The 15,250-nt window shown below is 36.7% G+C and overlaps 1 protein-coding gene across 5 annotated transcripts in view; it reads left to right on the top strand.

Moving 5' to 3' along the window:
• Positions 1-15,250, top strand: part of PCDH9 (protocadherin 9) — a 679,135-nt gene that overhangs the window by 431,887 nt on the left and 231,998 nt on the right. For 2 of the 5 annotated variants that reach the window (XM_032680713.1, XM_032680711.1), the window contains one exon: positions 3,319-3,394. In XM_032680713.1, the coding sequence (XP_032536604.1) occupies positions 3,319-3,394 (76 nt within the window). Of the gene's footprint in view, positions 1-3,192; positions 3,395-4,336; positions 6,686-15,250 lie in introns of those variants that run through there. The other 3 variants (XM_032680710.1, XM_032680709.1, XM_032680714.1) reach the window with 2 other exon arrangements.

The raw sequence follows: 15,250 nt of genomic DNA, 5'->3' as shown, positions 1-15,250 counted from the left end.
GGCACCAGCTGGTGAGCTGGTGACCTGTGGGATGGGTAAGGGGGGCTGGGATCTGGACAGGGGTGTTGGGCAGGCAGAAGGGCCGTGCTGGTGCTCAGGACAACCGTAAAGGTGTGTGTGTTTGTGAACCTGGGCAGTTTAGAGTGTGTGCTGCACCTTCTGCCTCTGCCAGCCCAAGAAGAGGAGGGAACCTGTCTACCTGTGCTTGGTGTGAGTCCTGAACGTGGGGACTGCTGGGAGCAACACTTTGTCTGAGGCCATCTGTGTAGCCGCAGCTGTGGCCAGATCAGTGTCCATGTGTGTGGCTGGGATACACGCTTAGTTTGGTGACTGCAGCAGCATTGTTAGTGCAAAGAAGACAGTGGCAGATGCATCCCTCAGCCTGGGCAGAGACCTCAGGCTGGGCACCAGCAGCCAGGCAGGAGGGTTCTGGGCTGGGCAGTGGAGGTGGTGGCCACATATCACATTACTCTGTCATTAGCACTCACTTGGAGTGACAGCCTTTCCTTGCTATTTATGTGATATGCCTAAGCTTAAGCTTTTGCTTTGAGTCTCCTTTTGTAAAAGGGTTGTTCCCCTCATTGTTTTGAAGGTACAACTTAATCTAACGTTTCTTGATGGACTGCATGTCCATCATTTCTGGAACTGAATCACTATTTACACGACCTTTAGATTTTTTTTATAATCCTTTATAATGATTTGTGGAGACCTTGATGGGTGCTCCGAAAGCCAAGACAATATGTTTTTTAACATTTAAAGTATGGATTTAAAAATTTATAGCACTATCAGCTAAGAAGTTGCCAGTATTAGTGTCAGACCTGCGTCATTTTACTGGCTGACTGATTCCTGTCTGTCAGTATAGAATCAGAGCAGATTTAATTTACAAGGAGTTTTTGTTATCCAGGATCAGTATTTTTACTACATAACTTATGTTATGTAGTTATTTCATAACTCACGAAACAGGACATTTTTGTAGTTATGTATTTTTTTGTTTATTTAGATGGTTAATTAATTACAGGGGTTTAATTATTTTGCAAAACCTAAAACTGAATTTCTCACCTCCCTTATTTTAGGGTTTTATTTTCTCAGTCATTCAGATTTTCTCATAGAGTCTTTTAGGTTTAAGAGCAAATGAAGGTAATCTCCTTTCCTCAGATAGTAGTGTAGCCTGGGGCAGGGAGGGGGGGGGGGATGTCCCACCACAGTGCGCATCTTACTAATTTTACTAGCAGCATAAATTCTTAGTTTGGAAAAACAGGTCTCTAAATTTATATTTCTGAAAATAAATGCAGGAAGAGAAGGTTTTGAGTTGTGTTGTTAGCTGTATTTCCATTTTGCTCATATTGAAGGGAAAGAACATGCTAATGATTAAAAAGATTGTTTAGGGTGGTAGTTCCGGAAGAAAAAGTTGTAAGAAAAAGTAACAAAGGGTGAGGTAAAAGTTGTTTTAGTGACATATAGAGTTAGGGTCTCTGTTGATGTAAATGAATACAGCCCAATGACTCAGAGGATCTATTTGGTTTGCTACATCTGGATTCTAATGTTAAAGCTAGAAAAGAAACTTAAAAGCCAAATACTAATTATAAAATCACAGCCAAGAGCAAATAGTATTACATTTATTTCTATACTGAATAACACAGTAATCCAAAGTTGACTTAATCAACTATGTCCACCCAAGGGAGATTAATAAAAAGAAACCTAGTAGATGATATTCATCATCATATAAAATAGTAGTAATTACCATTAACAAATAGTTTTTAATAAGCAAACATACAGTTAGTACTATTAAATTGAGGTTTTTCTCATTAAAAGAAAAATTTAAAAAGAGGAAAAAAACCCAGGGGAGTTGGAACCTGATACTTTTTCAGGATGGATACAAGGCACTTGATTTTAACTATTTTAAAAATTGTTAACTAGTGGAAGATACCTGTTGTAGTATCTTCCTGATGTTCCTTTCACTTCTGGCTCTATAGAAATCTTGAATCATTAGCTTAGATACAACCTCGAAGTTTCAGATTACTAATATTGATAGGAAGTAAGTACTAAACTAAACAGTTATTAAGCTTAAGATAAACTTTGTAAATCTCTAGTTTATCCTAAACCAATCTAGCTAACCAGACCACTGAAGCTGCTGAAACTCCTTTTTGTGGGAAGATGTGCTTAACTTAATTTAACCACTCTCTTGAGATACTCTTGAACTAGTTGTTTCCAATCCTTCAAAGATGCAGTGTTTTGATCCGTGAAGACCTGTAATATTCCTTTCATGAATCCAACAGTCACGCCTGCTAAACAATTTGCAGCGGTGTTTTCAGCTCTGAAGCTCTTGAGGAATCACTGTATCACTCTGTGGCTGCAATTCAAAAAGTCAGATTATTTCTCCAGATGACAGATGTTCAAAATCAATAGTGGTTAACTAATCTGCAGGATTTTTTTTTTCTTTGGAGATGATCGCAGGTTGTTTGGTTTTTTTAACTTGAGGAAAATGTGTAATTCTGCCTCTCTATCACTGTGTTCTTTTGAACAAAGTATATGCTGTTTATTTTTATTTCTCTTGCTGAAGTAATAATTGTTTATTCTGTTATTGCATCCTGTGAGTCTTTGCTGACCACTGTGACTTCACAGATATATCATCAATCCTAATTATCCATTTTAGGTAGATAATTTGTATCAGATAAATATCCTCATAGATAGGTATTTATATATGCTACTATTCCTGAAACGTGACAACCATTTTTATGGGTTTGTTTAGCTTAGTGGACTTCTTCTTTTCCAGTTAGAAGAGATTTGAACTTCAGAAATATATACTTATTTCATTTTCGGATGCCATTTTTTTTCATAACGTAGTTTGCAACCGTTTTTGCTTCTCAGAGAGAACTTTTTTAAAATGTTTTTAAAATTATGAGAAATATACCTAATTTTCTACTGATCAATTTCTTATGAGAAGCATACTTCACCGATGAGCATGTATAGACCTTTGAAATTTGGCTCTCCCATCTGCCATCTTCCAATCTAAAAGCAAGCCAAATGAAAAAAACCCCACAAACAAACAACAAGCAAATATGATAATAGTAATTGCCTCATAAGCATCGCTAGGGATCTACTTGTATGTCAAAAGTTTAAAAAAAAAATAGTCAGGAGAACAGAACAGAAAAGAAGAGCACTAATCAGTGTGTCCTGTGCTCTTCTTTGTAGTCCCAGCGCCGTGTTACATTTCACCTCCCTGATGGCTCCCAGGAAAGCTGCAGTGACAGTGGTCTGGGAGACCACGAGCCAGTGGGTGGTGGAACCCTGATCTCACACCCTCTCCCTCTGGTTCAGCCGCAGGACGAATTCTACGACCAGGCTTCACCAGACAAGAGGACTGAAGCTGATGGCAATTCTGACCCCAACTCGGGTGAGTCACCATCACTGCTCTGCTTATCTGAGTTGCTTTGCTAACTTGGTTACATTCTTTTTCATACCTACGAGCTTTGCAATGGTAGAGATATTTTTAAGCATGTGCATGAATATTTGGTCATGTTAACTCATAAGGATTGTTTGGAAAGAATGTAGTTTGCCTGAAGTGCCTCATACTGTAATTTAACTGCAGAACCAAAAATACACCCAGCGGAATAAACAGCTTCGTACTAATTGCACAGTAAGTAAGAACAGCTTTGGAGAAGGATGTCCTACAAGGTAGCAAGTTTTTCTTCATGTTTGTAGTGTTGTTGCTATTTAGCTTTCTACTTTGTTTTCGGAAAGGAATTCTAAATATCAATTTAAAGAGCAGGGCCATGGAGGTTGCACTGTCTTTCAGACTAACATAGAAAACAGTAAATCAGTGAAGCACTGAAAAATTTAAAGAATCCACATTTCTGTAACACACTTACAATTACCCCTTCTAATAGCAAGAATCACAGGGTTTCTTTGTTAGGTTGGAATGGCATGATGTTCTGTTTTTTGGAACTGTCGGATATGTGTTTTTGTACAAATGTTAAGGATGTGCAGTTTGTCTAATTTGGGAATTTCTGCCGTTCTTTCCTTCTCTATAATACATTTTCATTATTGCTGTGTTTTTGTGACAGTCAACACTTAAAAGTGAAACAATGTTTTAACCAATACTGGGACTACTATTTTGACATTGGAATGTGGAATGTGGAGACTTGGACATACTGAAAACAGGGAGGGGGCAACAGTACTGCCCTTGAGCCTCTTGTTCTCTGTCTAGAATGTGGACTCAAAGGTTAAAAGTCTTATCTGTGCTCTTGGAAGGTAATTGAACTTGAGTTCTCTTGCATCCCAGGAGTATAGAAATAAGAACTAGTTTCTGTCTTTGGCATTTCTCCCTTTCATATAGATGATTAAGTTGTCACTGGGCCTGTACAAACCAGGAAAGAAGGTGTCCTTGGGATCTGATGAACAATATTAAGGTCCATCTTCTCATTTGGGCAGAGCTGGATCTGAATTATGACATTTACATCATGGCAGATGAGAAAGTGAACTGTGGAATATTGACTTTGGAAATATTTTTCTCATATTTTTATGGGAAGACCAAGAGATTGTGTTGGATGAAACCTGCAAAGAAACATTTTGAAATGCTTTACTGTCTGAGAATTGCATTCTGGTTTATTTTCCCCTATTATCTTTTTCCTTTTCTTTTTTTCCCTGGATACAACACCTGCATATTATTTTCTTTACCAAAACAGAAATGTTGTTGGAACTATGGTCTCAAACCCTTAATCTGTAGAAATACAAGGAATGATAAAAGAATAGCAACTATGAATGGATCGACTCTGGAGCAAGAATGTATGTCTGCTTAAGCAAGTGAAGAGCTTAAGTGGAATTATCCAGTTAATTCTCTGACCATGTATGAGACTTGTGAAAGATTTAACAAGATCAGAGAGGAGTTTTCAGGCAGCACTGAGTGTTGCCACTGTCACATTAGCTTCACCGACCCTGAATTGTGCATCTCTTCAAAATGCGGCATAAAAATCCTCCAGGAGAGTTAGGAAAAAAGGACTTAGTAAACTTCATAGCAAGTTATTAAAAAGGTGGTTTTGGAAATTTTTGTTAAGCACATTGTGCAAACATAGTATATTAATCATGATCAACTTTTCATGCCTAATATAGATGCTAATAGGTGATTAGTCAGTGTTCTTAAAAGCTATATGAAAAGTTTTAATATGTCTGTGGTTACACCTGGTTTAGCCTTAGGGATGCTAAATTCTTGTCAAATTTATGAAGATCTAACCATCAAGCTGTAGTGATGATTAGTGAAGTATTAAAGTATAGAATTTTTGCCTTTTATCAGAAATTGAAATAGTGCATTCCATATCTCAAAAAATCTCATAAACTAAGAAGGGAATGATATGGTCATTACTGTGACAGAAATCATCCTAGGAAAACCCGGTCCAGGATGGGAGTGATGGTGCTCATTAGATGGATTTGACTTTTATATCCTATTCAGTATCAAGCTGTTGCCTAGGCATTGTGTCAAAAGTTATTTTGCTACTGGATGCACAAGTTTTTGGATGAGATGTGAAATGGAGTTTAAAGTAGTTTATGGTCATTGAAGATCCTGTGGCAATTTTCAGAAGAGAAAAACACTGTCTGGTGTTGGGCAAAGTTACTTTGTGGGTTTTTACATGCATTCATAGTTAAAATAACTGGTGTAATATCATTTGAACATTGTATTCTTTGACACTGCTAAGCTGAATTTCTAGTTTTATTGCAGTGAAATGTTCAGTAGTTGTATTTAACTCTAGAGGTAGTTTCATTTCAGTGGCTGTTTAAGGAATTGCTGTTTATGAAAATACTTGGGTTATTCTAAGGTAAAATATACAACTATACAGTAAGGAAAAAATCATAGTGAAGAGACATAGTATTACCATGTACATGTACTGCTACCAATTTTAGATAAATGTTGCAGAACAATATTTCTATTTTAAATACTTCAACTGAAGAGAAAGAACAGTGTTTATGGGAACGTTTGCTAATGACCTCTACACAAAAATACAGATTTGTTCCACTGTATTTCTATGAAAATTAATTCTAGGTAAAAGTTTGCTTCAGCTCATGAGAATGTGATGTTAATCTTGATAGTAAAGTCCTTGTCTCATGCTGAGAGCAATTTTGGTTAATGGCTTTAATGCTCAGTGAATTGTGTGCGTTATTATTGTACACTGTGAATTTACATGAATAAAAATGCAGCCGTTGTTTCTCAGTATTAATATGTTGCTATTTTAATAGACCAGGGCCCAGGTCTTCAAAACCTGAAATATGGGTGGCGGGAAATGAGCTGAAAGTCTTGTTAACTTGCTATACAAAGATATGAGAAAACTTACTGTTATATTTGCTTGCAGTCATTAGCTTCTACAGAGACACAAGTACAATTACATGATTTAATGAAATAAACATACACAGTGAGAGTACATTTATCTAGTTAATCTGAAAACAGAAATCTCTCACACCGGGGGAAACTGAGATGAAGAAAGAAGGCAAATACTAGCACTGTCAGCCCCACACTGTCACTGTGGTTTTAAGGAAAAGGCAACAAGATAGAGATATGAAGTCCTTTATAATGATATGTAAGCCCAAGTTTGGTTTGCATTACTCAAACCTGTCTTCTTTATTTAGAGTCTTTTATTTTAACTTGAGGGTTATATTTATTTTGCTAAGATATGTTGTCCATTTCCCTATTGTTCATTGATCAATATTTATTGATAGACAGAGGAGTATGATGTTAACCTGTCAATTGCAGCTCCCTTATAGTTCATATTTGTCTCAATTGCAACTTGATACGCTTGATTTGTATAAAAAGTAAAGGAAGATTGGAATATCTTCCTTTACTTTTTATACAAATTTCCAAAGATCTGTCATCTGAGTCAAGTTCTTTACCTTTTAGTATATCAGATAAGAATGTAGAAAACATTCCAGTTCCTTTAGGATATTAAAAAAAAAAAAAAGTCTGTATAAAATACTATTTAGTTCTACTGCTTTATAGCATCTCTTATTACCAAAATTCTTGCTTTTTAATAGTTTTAAATGTGCGTATCAGCAAGTACACTTTTAACACAAACATCTCTATCATCAGTTCCATTAAAAGTGTACAGCTCTCTGATGTATTTTGAAGTGAATTATTTCTTCAGTAATCACTCTAAAGAAAACTGTTTTTCTTTGCCAGCAGTCAGGTGCCGAAAGCTATTTTTCATTACTACAAGTGTGTTTTTCATCAGTGTGAAAAAACAACCCACCCTATTAGTGAAGAATTCTTCTTTCTCTGTGTTTTAGTAAAGGTTGTCAGGGACTTAAATTTAGACTGGAATTGTTAACATATCTAAGGGTTTCATGTGGCAAAGCTGTGCAATAGAACTGTATGAAGGAAAAATGTGCCTCCTAGTGTATAAAAGGAGAAAAAAGCACTCATGTAAATGCTTGATAAATCAAATTTTGATAGCTGCAAGCTGTGGATGTGATTCATTTTTCTTCAAAGAGATAAAGAGGAATAGCATATATTTAGTGGAGTGTTAGAACTGCTCTAGGGAGAAAGCCTACTATACACTGTGGATCAATCTATGCAGTGATTCCAATGGTTTAAAACCAGACAGAAATATAATATTTATGTCTTCTGATACATGTTTATGAAGTTAAGTAAATGCTTGCCTAATTTCTACACCTCATTAATAAGTAGTATCAATATATGTTACATAACACAAAGTGATAGCTTTATGAAATCAAGGAACTGTAGAAAAATTGTAAACCACTGTTCTGAAGGTCATCCTTTTTATTTAGTAAAATTAAACAGAATATTCTGTTCTGTCCTATGTTTTTAATTACAGCTTCCAAAGCAATTCCATGTTCTTAGGAGTAACGTTATAATGCTGTCTTTCAATAATAATGTTTGTGGATAGCTTTTTTATTTTCAGTATAGTAAAAATTGTGTGGTTCAATTTACCTGGTAAATACCTGAGTTCCCACTTTTTAATAAAACTAATACTATGACAGTTTAGTCAAGTGATGTCAGGGGTATTAAATCATACTCTAATTCCAGTAATAAGTAGAAATATCTCTGTGGCAGTGGTTTAATTATGATTAAGGTTCAGAGTCATGGCAAGACTGTCTTGTATTACACTTAGTCATATGATAGTGTCCCATGTGGAGAAGCTAAGCCTTTCATGCAAAGAGCTTTGGTTTTACAGTGTCACTATCATTACACCCAGTGGGTGATAATGGTTTAACCTTGTGAGCGTACCCTCTGCTTAATCCTGTCTTTCATTTTGCTGCCTGAAAAGTTTCTTATTTGGCAATACTGGAGTACTCCATAGCTGAACATCCTAAGGTGTAGAAAGAAATGCTACTCTGTTAATGCTTAGGTCCATAGTTATTATTGTGTTTTCATAATATGAGAGTATGTGAACTAAAATAGGAACACTTGCCTTTGAGTCATATCCTCCATTTCATTAAACACAAGTTCATACTTTACACAGAATCTAACACTGTCACATTTAGCTACAGGCAAGCAGATTAAGAAAAACTGGAGTCAAATTGGTGACTTAGCCTAAAAAAGAGCTATAAAATAGTCTGAAGTCTGAATTCAATCTTAGCTATTTCTTTAAAAAAAAATAAATCTGAGAGGCTTAAGAAGTATTGCCATCTCTTTACATCTCTTTGCTGCCTCATCACAGTGAGGATTTTAAAATTGTCTTGGTTTAGAAAAGCCACTGTGCTACGTCTGTTCCTGTTCTATTCTCTTTTCCTCCATACAACAAGGCCAATTGGAGTGTAAATCTGGATGCCATAGCCATTGAATGGACAGTGAGAGAGGAACTTGTCCCATCACTTCTTCAAGAGGAGCACCTAATGTGTCTGAACTTCCTGGCTGCTGCTGCCATCCAAGATGAGAACTTGCAGGTCCTCAGGAGTGAGCTCAAAAGCCTAGATGGGGCGAGGGGACTATTAGTAGTGTTAGAGGATTAAAGGAAGGAGAAGGTTGCACATTAGACAAAAGCTGGTGCCTTTGGCTGCCATTATTGTTGATATGCAGGACAGATGTTTTTGCCAGTGGTGCAGGTTAAAACAAAAGACTGATTTAAGAGATTAAGAGTTATTTTTCTCCTATAAGTATTTTCTTCTCACAAGGATTTTCTTCTTATAACAGTAAGACCAGGTCTACTGCAAAGATTCACAGATGTTTTTAGGTTTCAAAGTGCTGTCATTATCTAGTCAAACCTCTGCCATGGCACAGTGCTTAGGATTTCACATAACTTTTCTTAAATCAAACTGGTGTTTTAAAACAGTCCAATGATTTATTTCCACTGGTATTTAATTACATGTTTTACGTGGGTTTGCATGACGAAGTTGTGGGGAGGTGGGATACAGAGATTGCTCCTATGAGAAGAGACCAGAGGCTGCCCTCATATTAGTCAGAGCCAGTTCCTGGTGGCTCTAAACCTGACCCACTGCTGCCCAAAGCTGCACAGCTGCTAAGAGGAAAGAGTAAGAAAAATGTGAGAGAAACAAACCTGCAGACGCTAAGGTCGGTGAGGAAGGAGGGAGAGAGTGTGCTTCAGGTACCAAAGAGATTCCCTCACAGCATGTGGAGAAGACCACTGTGTACCCAGCAACCCATGGAGGACCCCACCCCAGAGAAGGTGGGTACGCCCTGAAGGAAGTCCATGAAAAGCACTTGCAGGAGCAGGAGCTGTGGCCCCTGGGGAACCCACTCTGGAGTAGTCTGTCCTTGAGGGCTTGTACTGCATGGAAGGAACCCATGCTGAAGCAGGTAATCAAGGACTGTATTCCTTGGAAGGGACCCCATCTTGGAACAGGGGAAGAGTATGATGAGGAAGGAGCAACAGATACAAAGTTTTATTGACCGACTGCAACTCCCCTTCCACGTCCCTCTGCACCATTCACTGGCCTTGGTAGGGGCAAGCTGGGTAGGAGTCAGAAGAGGAGGGTATGAAAGAGTGAATTTGAGCCTGGGAAGAAGGGAGGGGTGGAGAGGGGGGGAAGGGGTTTTTCTTTTTTTTTTCTGATTTCTCACAATCCTACTCAAATTTTTATTGTTAATTAATCTTCCCCAAGTTGAGTCAGTTCTGTCAGTAGTGTTAACTGGTGAGTGTCCTTATCTCAACCCATAAACTTTTCCATCTCATTTTCTTCCTCTGTTTTGCTGAGAACAAGGAGTGACAAAGGAGTTTGGCTGAGTATTAAAAAGCACCAGAGTATTGAAGTTAGTTTAATATTCCCAGTCTCAAAGCATTTATCTTCACTTTCTAGCTCTTGTCTGTGTGACTGTACCACCCTTTGGCAACATGAAATCTGTGACTTTCAGAAGTGCATGGATATTTTGAGGCCCAAGAGACTGTTTTGATTAGTATGGCCTCCTGCACAATACAGGTCAATCTTAGTCAATAACATATAAAAACATGTGCCTTCTGCTGGTGTCTACACAATATGTTTCAGAATGATTCCTTGATTTAATGATCTTCAGTGACAGAGGAAGTAGTATTATATTGCTTATTGACTTCAACTGAATCAGCTTTTGACCTTTTATTTGGTAAAGAGGGTGTTTGGTGTCCATAGTTCAAACATGGTGCTCAAGTCTTCTTGAACCTGTAATAAACTGGTTAATGCTTTGTAGTATTTTGAATGTTGCAACATTTCTGTCTGTTTTTAGTATGGATCCCATATCTGTACAGCACAAAAAAAACCCACAAAAAAAAACAAAAAAAGAAAGCTAGTCATAAGTTTCAAGTTAAATATTCACAATAAGAAAAAATAAAACGTCTTCCAAATTGCAGACTTTTAAAATCAGTTTTTCTCTTTATCCATAATTTTTCTGACCTGAGTAGGTTCTTTTCCATGCCTCATAAACATGCTGTTTTACCATACTTTTTAGCAGTAGAACGGTAACAGATTCTTCTATTCTTTAAAGACTTTCCATAGGAAATTAAAGTAAAAAGCACAACTGAATAAATATATCTTTAATCATGATGAAATATATTAGAAATATATTAGTACTATAGATGCTCTATCAGCTAACTGTGTTTGAGACAATGTGCCTTTTAAAGGTGTGATAGTGTTATTATGGCAGCAATATTTGTCTTATATTTTTGAGGCTGCATTTTCTGAAATTCAATGAAGGTTATTGTTGCCAGCTTTGGCTCTTTTTTACCTTGATACTAAGATTAATTTTCTGATGTTTCACATTCTCTTACTAATGGAATCTTGGCAGTGTAAGTCCTATTCACAGTGGCAAGTTGATTAGAAGAAAGATTATAGTTGTGAAAATAAAGGTGTTGAATTTAGCATGGCATTGTTAATTTCAGCATTCAAGTGGTTCCCATTTTTAAGTAGAATTAGAATTGTTGATGGCTACAATGAGAAGAATAACTCCATGCAGGAGGAATAACCCCATTGCACCAGCACAGACCTGGGCCTGACAACTAGAAAACAGCTTTGCAGTAAGAGAACTGGGAGTCCTGGTGGACAGCAAATTGACATGAGCCAGAAGGCACCCTTTAAGAAAAGAAACCAACCTCCTGAACTGCATTAGGCAGGGTGTTGCCAGCAAGTTGATGGAAATGATCTTTTCCCTCTCCTCAGCATTCGTGAGACACATTTGAAGTGCCAAGTCCGGTGGTGGTTTTTCCAGTATGGAAGGGAAATGGAAATATGGCTTGAGTCCAGCAAAACTCCACAAAGATTATTAAGGTATTAGAGCGTCTGTTACATGGGGAGATGCTGAGAAAACTGTGACTATTCATCCCAGAGAAGGGAAGGCTTAGGAAGGATCTTATTAATGTGTGCAAATACCTTATGTGGTGGGGGGAAGGAGAGTAGAGAGAGAGCCAGACTCTTCTCAGTGGTATACCAAACTAAAGAAGGGACACTGGGCACAAACTGAAATACAGAGAAATTTTCTTTAAACATAAGGAAAAAAACCCCTGCATTTTCTTACTGTCAGGACAATAGAACTCTGAACCAGGTTTCCCAGAGAGATTGTGGAGTCTCCATGTTTGGGTATTTTGAAAATCAAACTCAATGTGATTCTAGTTGACCCTGATTTGAGCAGATAGGTTGGACTAAAACAATCGCCAGACTTCTCTTCCAATCTCAATCATTCTATGGTTCTGCAATTCTATAAGTTAATTAAATTTGTCTTGTATAGATTGTGCAATACAGATGTGAAGAAAGAGGAAAGAAAAATGTGTGTTCTCTAAAGTAAATGAATTATAAACTTGTAAATTTATGGTAGGGTACACAGTATAGAAACCAAACAAATATGTACAATCCAAGTTACTGGTATCTGTTCCAGTTGCCTAAAAATAACAATGAAGAGCCATTTGTGATACCATAGGGTATTCAGTACACCCATATCTGGCATATGTTCCTCAGGATCTATTTTCTAGGGAATACCAGGCAGGGTAATGAAAAGCTGCACCAAAATTGCTCAAATTGCACCAGAAGCAGTTATAAGACAGCTATATTGAGACTCAATGTCTATACTAGTTAGCCTAAATGCTCTCCACCATGCTAGGCTTCAGAAGAACATAAGCAAAAAAGACCAATGGTCTGTCTAGCTTCATACTCTGTACTGGCAGTGGAAGAAGCTATATACAAAAGGCACTTTAGCTCCTGAGGCAGATATCTGAATTGGTCAAGTAAATTTTGTAAAGTGCCTCTATCCCACCATAGGTTATGAATGAAGGCTGTAGGAAGTAATCAAGTGATGCCTGTGTTAGTTCCAGAAATTAATTATGAACTGAGCTCCATATTATATACTCCTGAATGTGCATACTTGCATGTAGAGATCTAAAACTTTATCCTAAGTGCCTAAGCTCCCTTTTTATTTTATTGAGCGTAAGAACTTTCATTTAATCTTAAAGCAGGTACCTAAAACAGGTTGCCTAAATTTCACTCTAGAGTCCATTTGCCATATTTCTATTGAGTATAATAGGAGCTCAAACACCAAATTCACGTATAGGCATTTGGAATGAAAATTAGCTCCAGAATGTAGATGCATAGGGCTCAAATAATTTCCTATACGTAGGCGTTTGGTGCTACTTGAAATACCTTGAGATTACCTACTTCTTGTTAATTGCACTCCCTTCTTTCCTGCTTGACATCCACATGCAAATATCTTGGGTACCCGGGATGTTTCTAAACTGGCATTGCATGCTAATGGTTAAGCAGGAGAAGTGAATTTTAGGCTGAGATGTATCTATGACTCATTCAGATGTGAATTGTAGGTAGATGTGAATTAGTGTGAGTTCCAGGTGAAGGCAGTGGAGACCTAGCCAGTATCATAAATGAGTCTAGAGACCCATTCAGTTACTAAACGTGCGTCTAATTTAATGTGAGAGGGATGGTTTTCCAGACTGTATTGACCACACTGTATGTAGAGGAAGCTTAGACATCTAAATTTAGCTGATTCCAAGAAATCTAACCTTTTGTGTGAGATGAATCTCAGCTGTTCTTGTTGCTAAGAAAATACTCATATCTTTTATGAGATTTATCAGGCTTTCTTACCTATCTGCACATAACATTTTTCAAAGGAAATTTTAAATTTTGTACCTCATTTCTTACGGTTCTAATTGAATAAAAATACCGGTTACATACCTTCCTCTTCCTCCTTTTTTTTTTGGTAGAACTGAAGTTAAAACATCTTCTCTTTTTAAAGCACAGTTTGAAAGAAAGACTTCTAATAATGTTTTCATTCTCTAATCAGTTTTTCTTCCTTCAAACAACACCAAATATTTCTGGTAAATAGTGTAAGTTTCATGACATTTTGAAAATTAGCATGTCTTGAAGTGAAGATGTTGCATTTTGACTGTCTCTTAAGAATGCCTATATGGGACATTCATGGAATCCTGCAATCCTTCCTTAAAACAAATAACTTGATAAGCTTTTGCTTTCCAGGAAGGAAATCTAGTCCTTTGGTAGAAAAAAATCTTAAGAAATATCCTTATACATCAGTGTCTTCAGGTTTGACCTAGTCTTGTCAAGAGACTAGGTGTTCATTTTGTTCATTATGCTTATTTTATAGCTTTATCTTTTCTTTTTTCTCAGATTTTATGTTTGCTTCCCCCCCCCCCCTCCCCCTGGAGAAATCCATGCATAAGAAGGGAGGTTCCCAAAACAAGATTTGAAAATTATGTTATATAGGTAATGAATATTCTTTTTTCTTTCAAATATTTGCCTTCCCAAGGAATGCTTCATGTTTTCATGAGTACACTTGATCTGTTTGTTTTCATCAGGAGAAGAGGAAGGAAAGATGAATTAAATTGGAAACAAATAAGGAATTATATTTATAGTCTAAAACATACATAAGTAAACCTTCTAGAAATAGGACTAAGAATTGAATATTTTCATAGCCTAAGCTTTACCCCCTTTCATACTGATCCAGGTAAATACATGTTAAAAGAATATAAGCAAGGAGAATGAATATAATAATAGAATACTTATTTTTTTCACTATGCATAACATGTTAAATTAATTTATTCTTTGGTTGCAAGGTGAAGGCATGCCTTCTAGAGAGAATCCATCCAGATGTAGTAGCATCATAAGCAACCCAATTTAGGACATATTTACCTTTGACAAGGAAAGGGAATTATGTACAAAGTCTTTTCCAAAACATTCCAAAACTTTGGGCTTTTTCCCATATGCGAACAAACAAATAGATAAAGACATAAATAAATCTTTAAGTCTTCAAGAAGGTCTGAAAATTTTGAAGCTTTGGCAAAAATCTTTTCAATATAAAACCCATGCTGCATTAGCACAAAAAAAAAAGTTTATTTAGTAACATCTAGTCACCTTTGAGAGAAAGTAGAAAAATATTTTCTTGTGTATACCTATATATTATTTTTACACAATCAGTGTGTTTATAGGTACATGATGAAGTATTACACAGCACAATAGGAACAGGTCTGTATGTGAAGCAGCTGGTGCTAAGAACACACTTTGCTGTGTACACTCCTGTGGCAATTCCTCTGGACTTCTGTGGCCTCATGGACTGCACGCCCTTGGTTACTGAGCAATAATTCTGGTTTCATTCCAGAGGTGACTAGGAGATTCACGTTAGAAATAAACTCCTGCAAAATAATTTTTTTTTTTCTCTATGAGCTAACTCACCTATCATTTTAAAGAAATCTACATTACTGAACTGCCATCAAAATGCTGCATGCTCAAATATTCTCAGCATACTTGTGGTGATTTTAAAGTTCTTCATTTGAAAACCACTCAAAAATGTCATTTTCACTAGAAG

The sequence above is a fragment of the Chiroxiphia lanceolata genome, chromosome 2 (assembly GCF_009829145.1).
Source record: "Chiroxiphia lanceolata isolate bChiLan1 chromosome 2, bChiLan1.pri, whole genome shotgun sequence".
NCBI lineage: Eukaryota > Metazoa > Chordata > Aves > Passeriformes > Pipridae > Chiroxiphia > Chiroxiphia lanceolata.
Note: the sequence above shows the minus strand (reverse complement) of the source record. Positions and strands in the feature narration are given on the sequence as shown.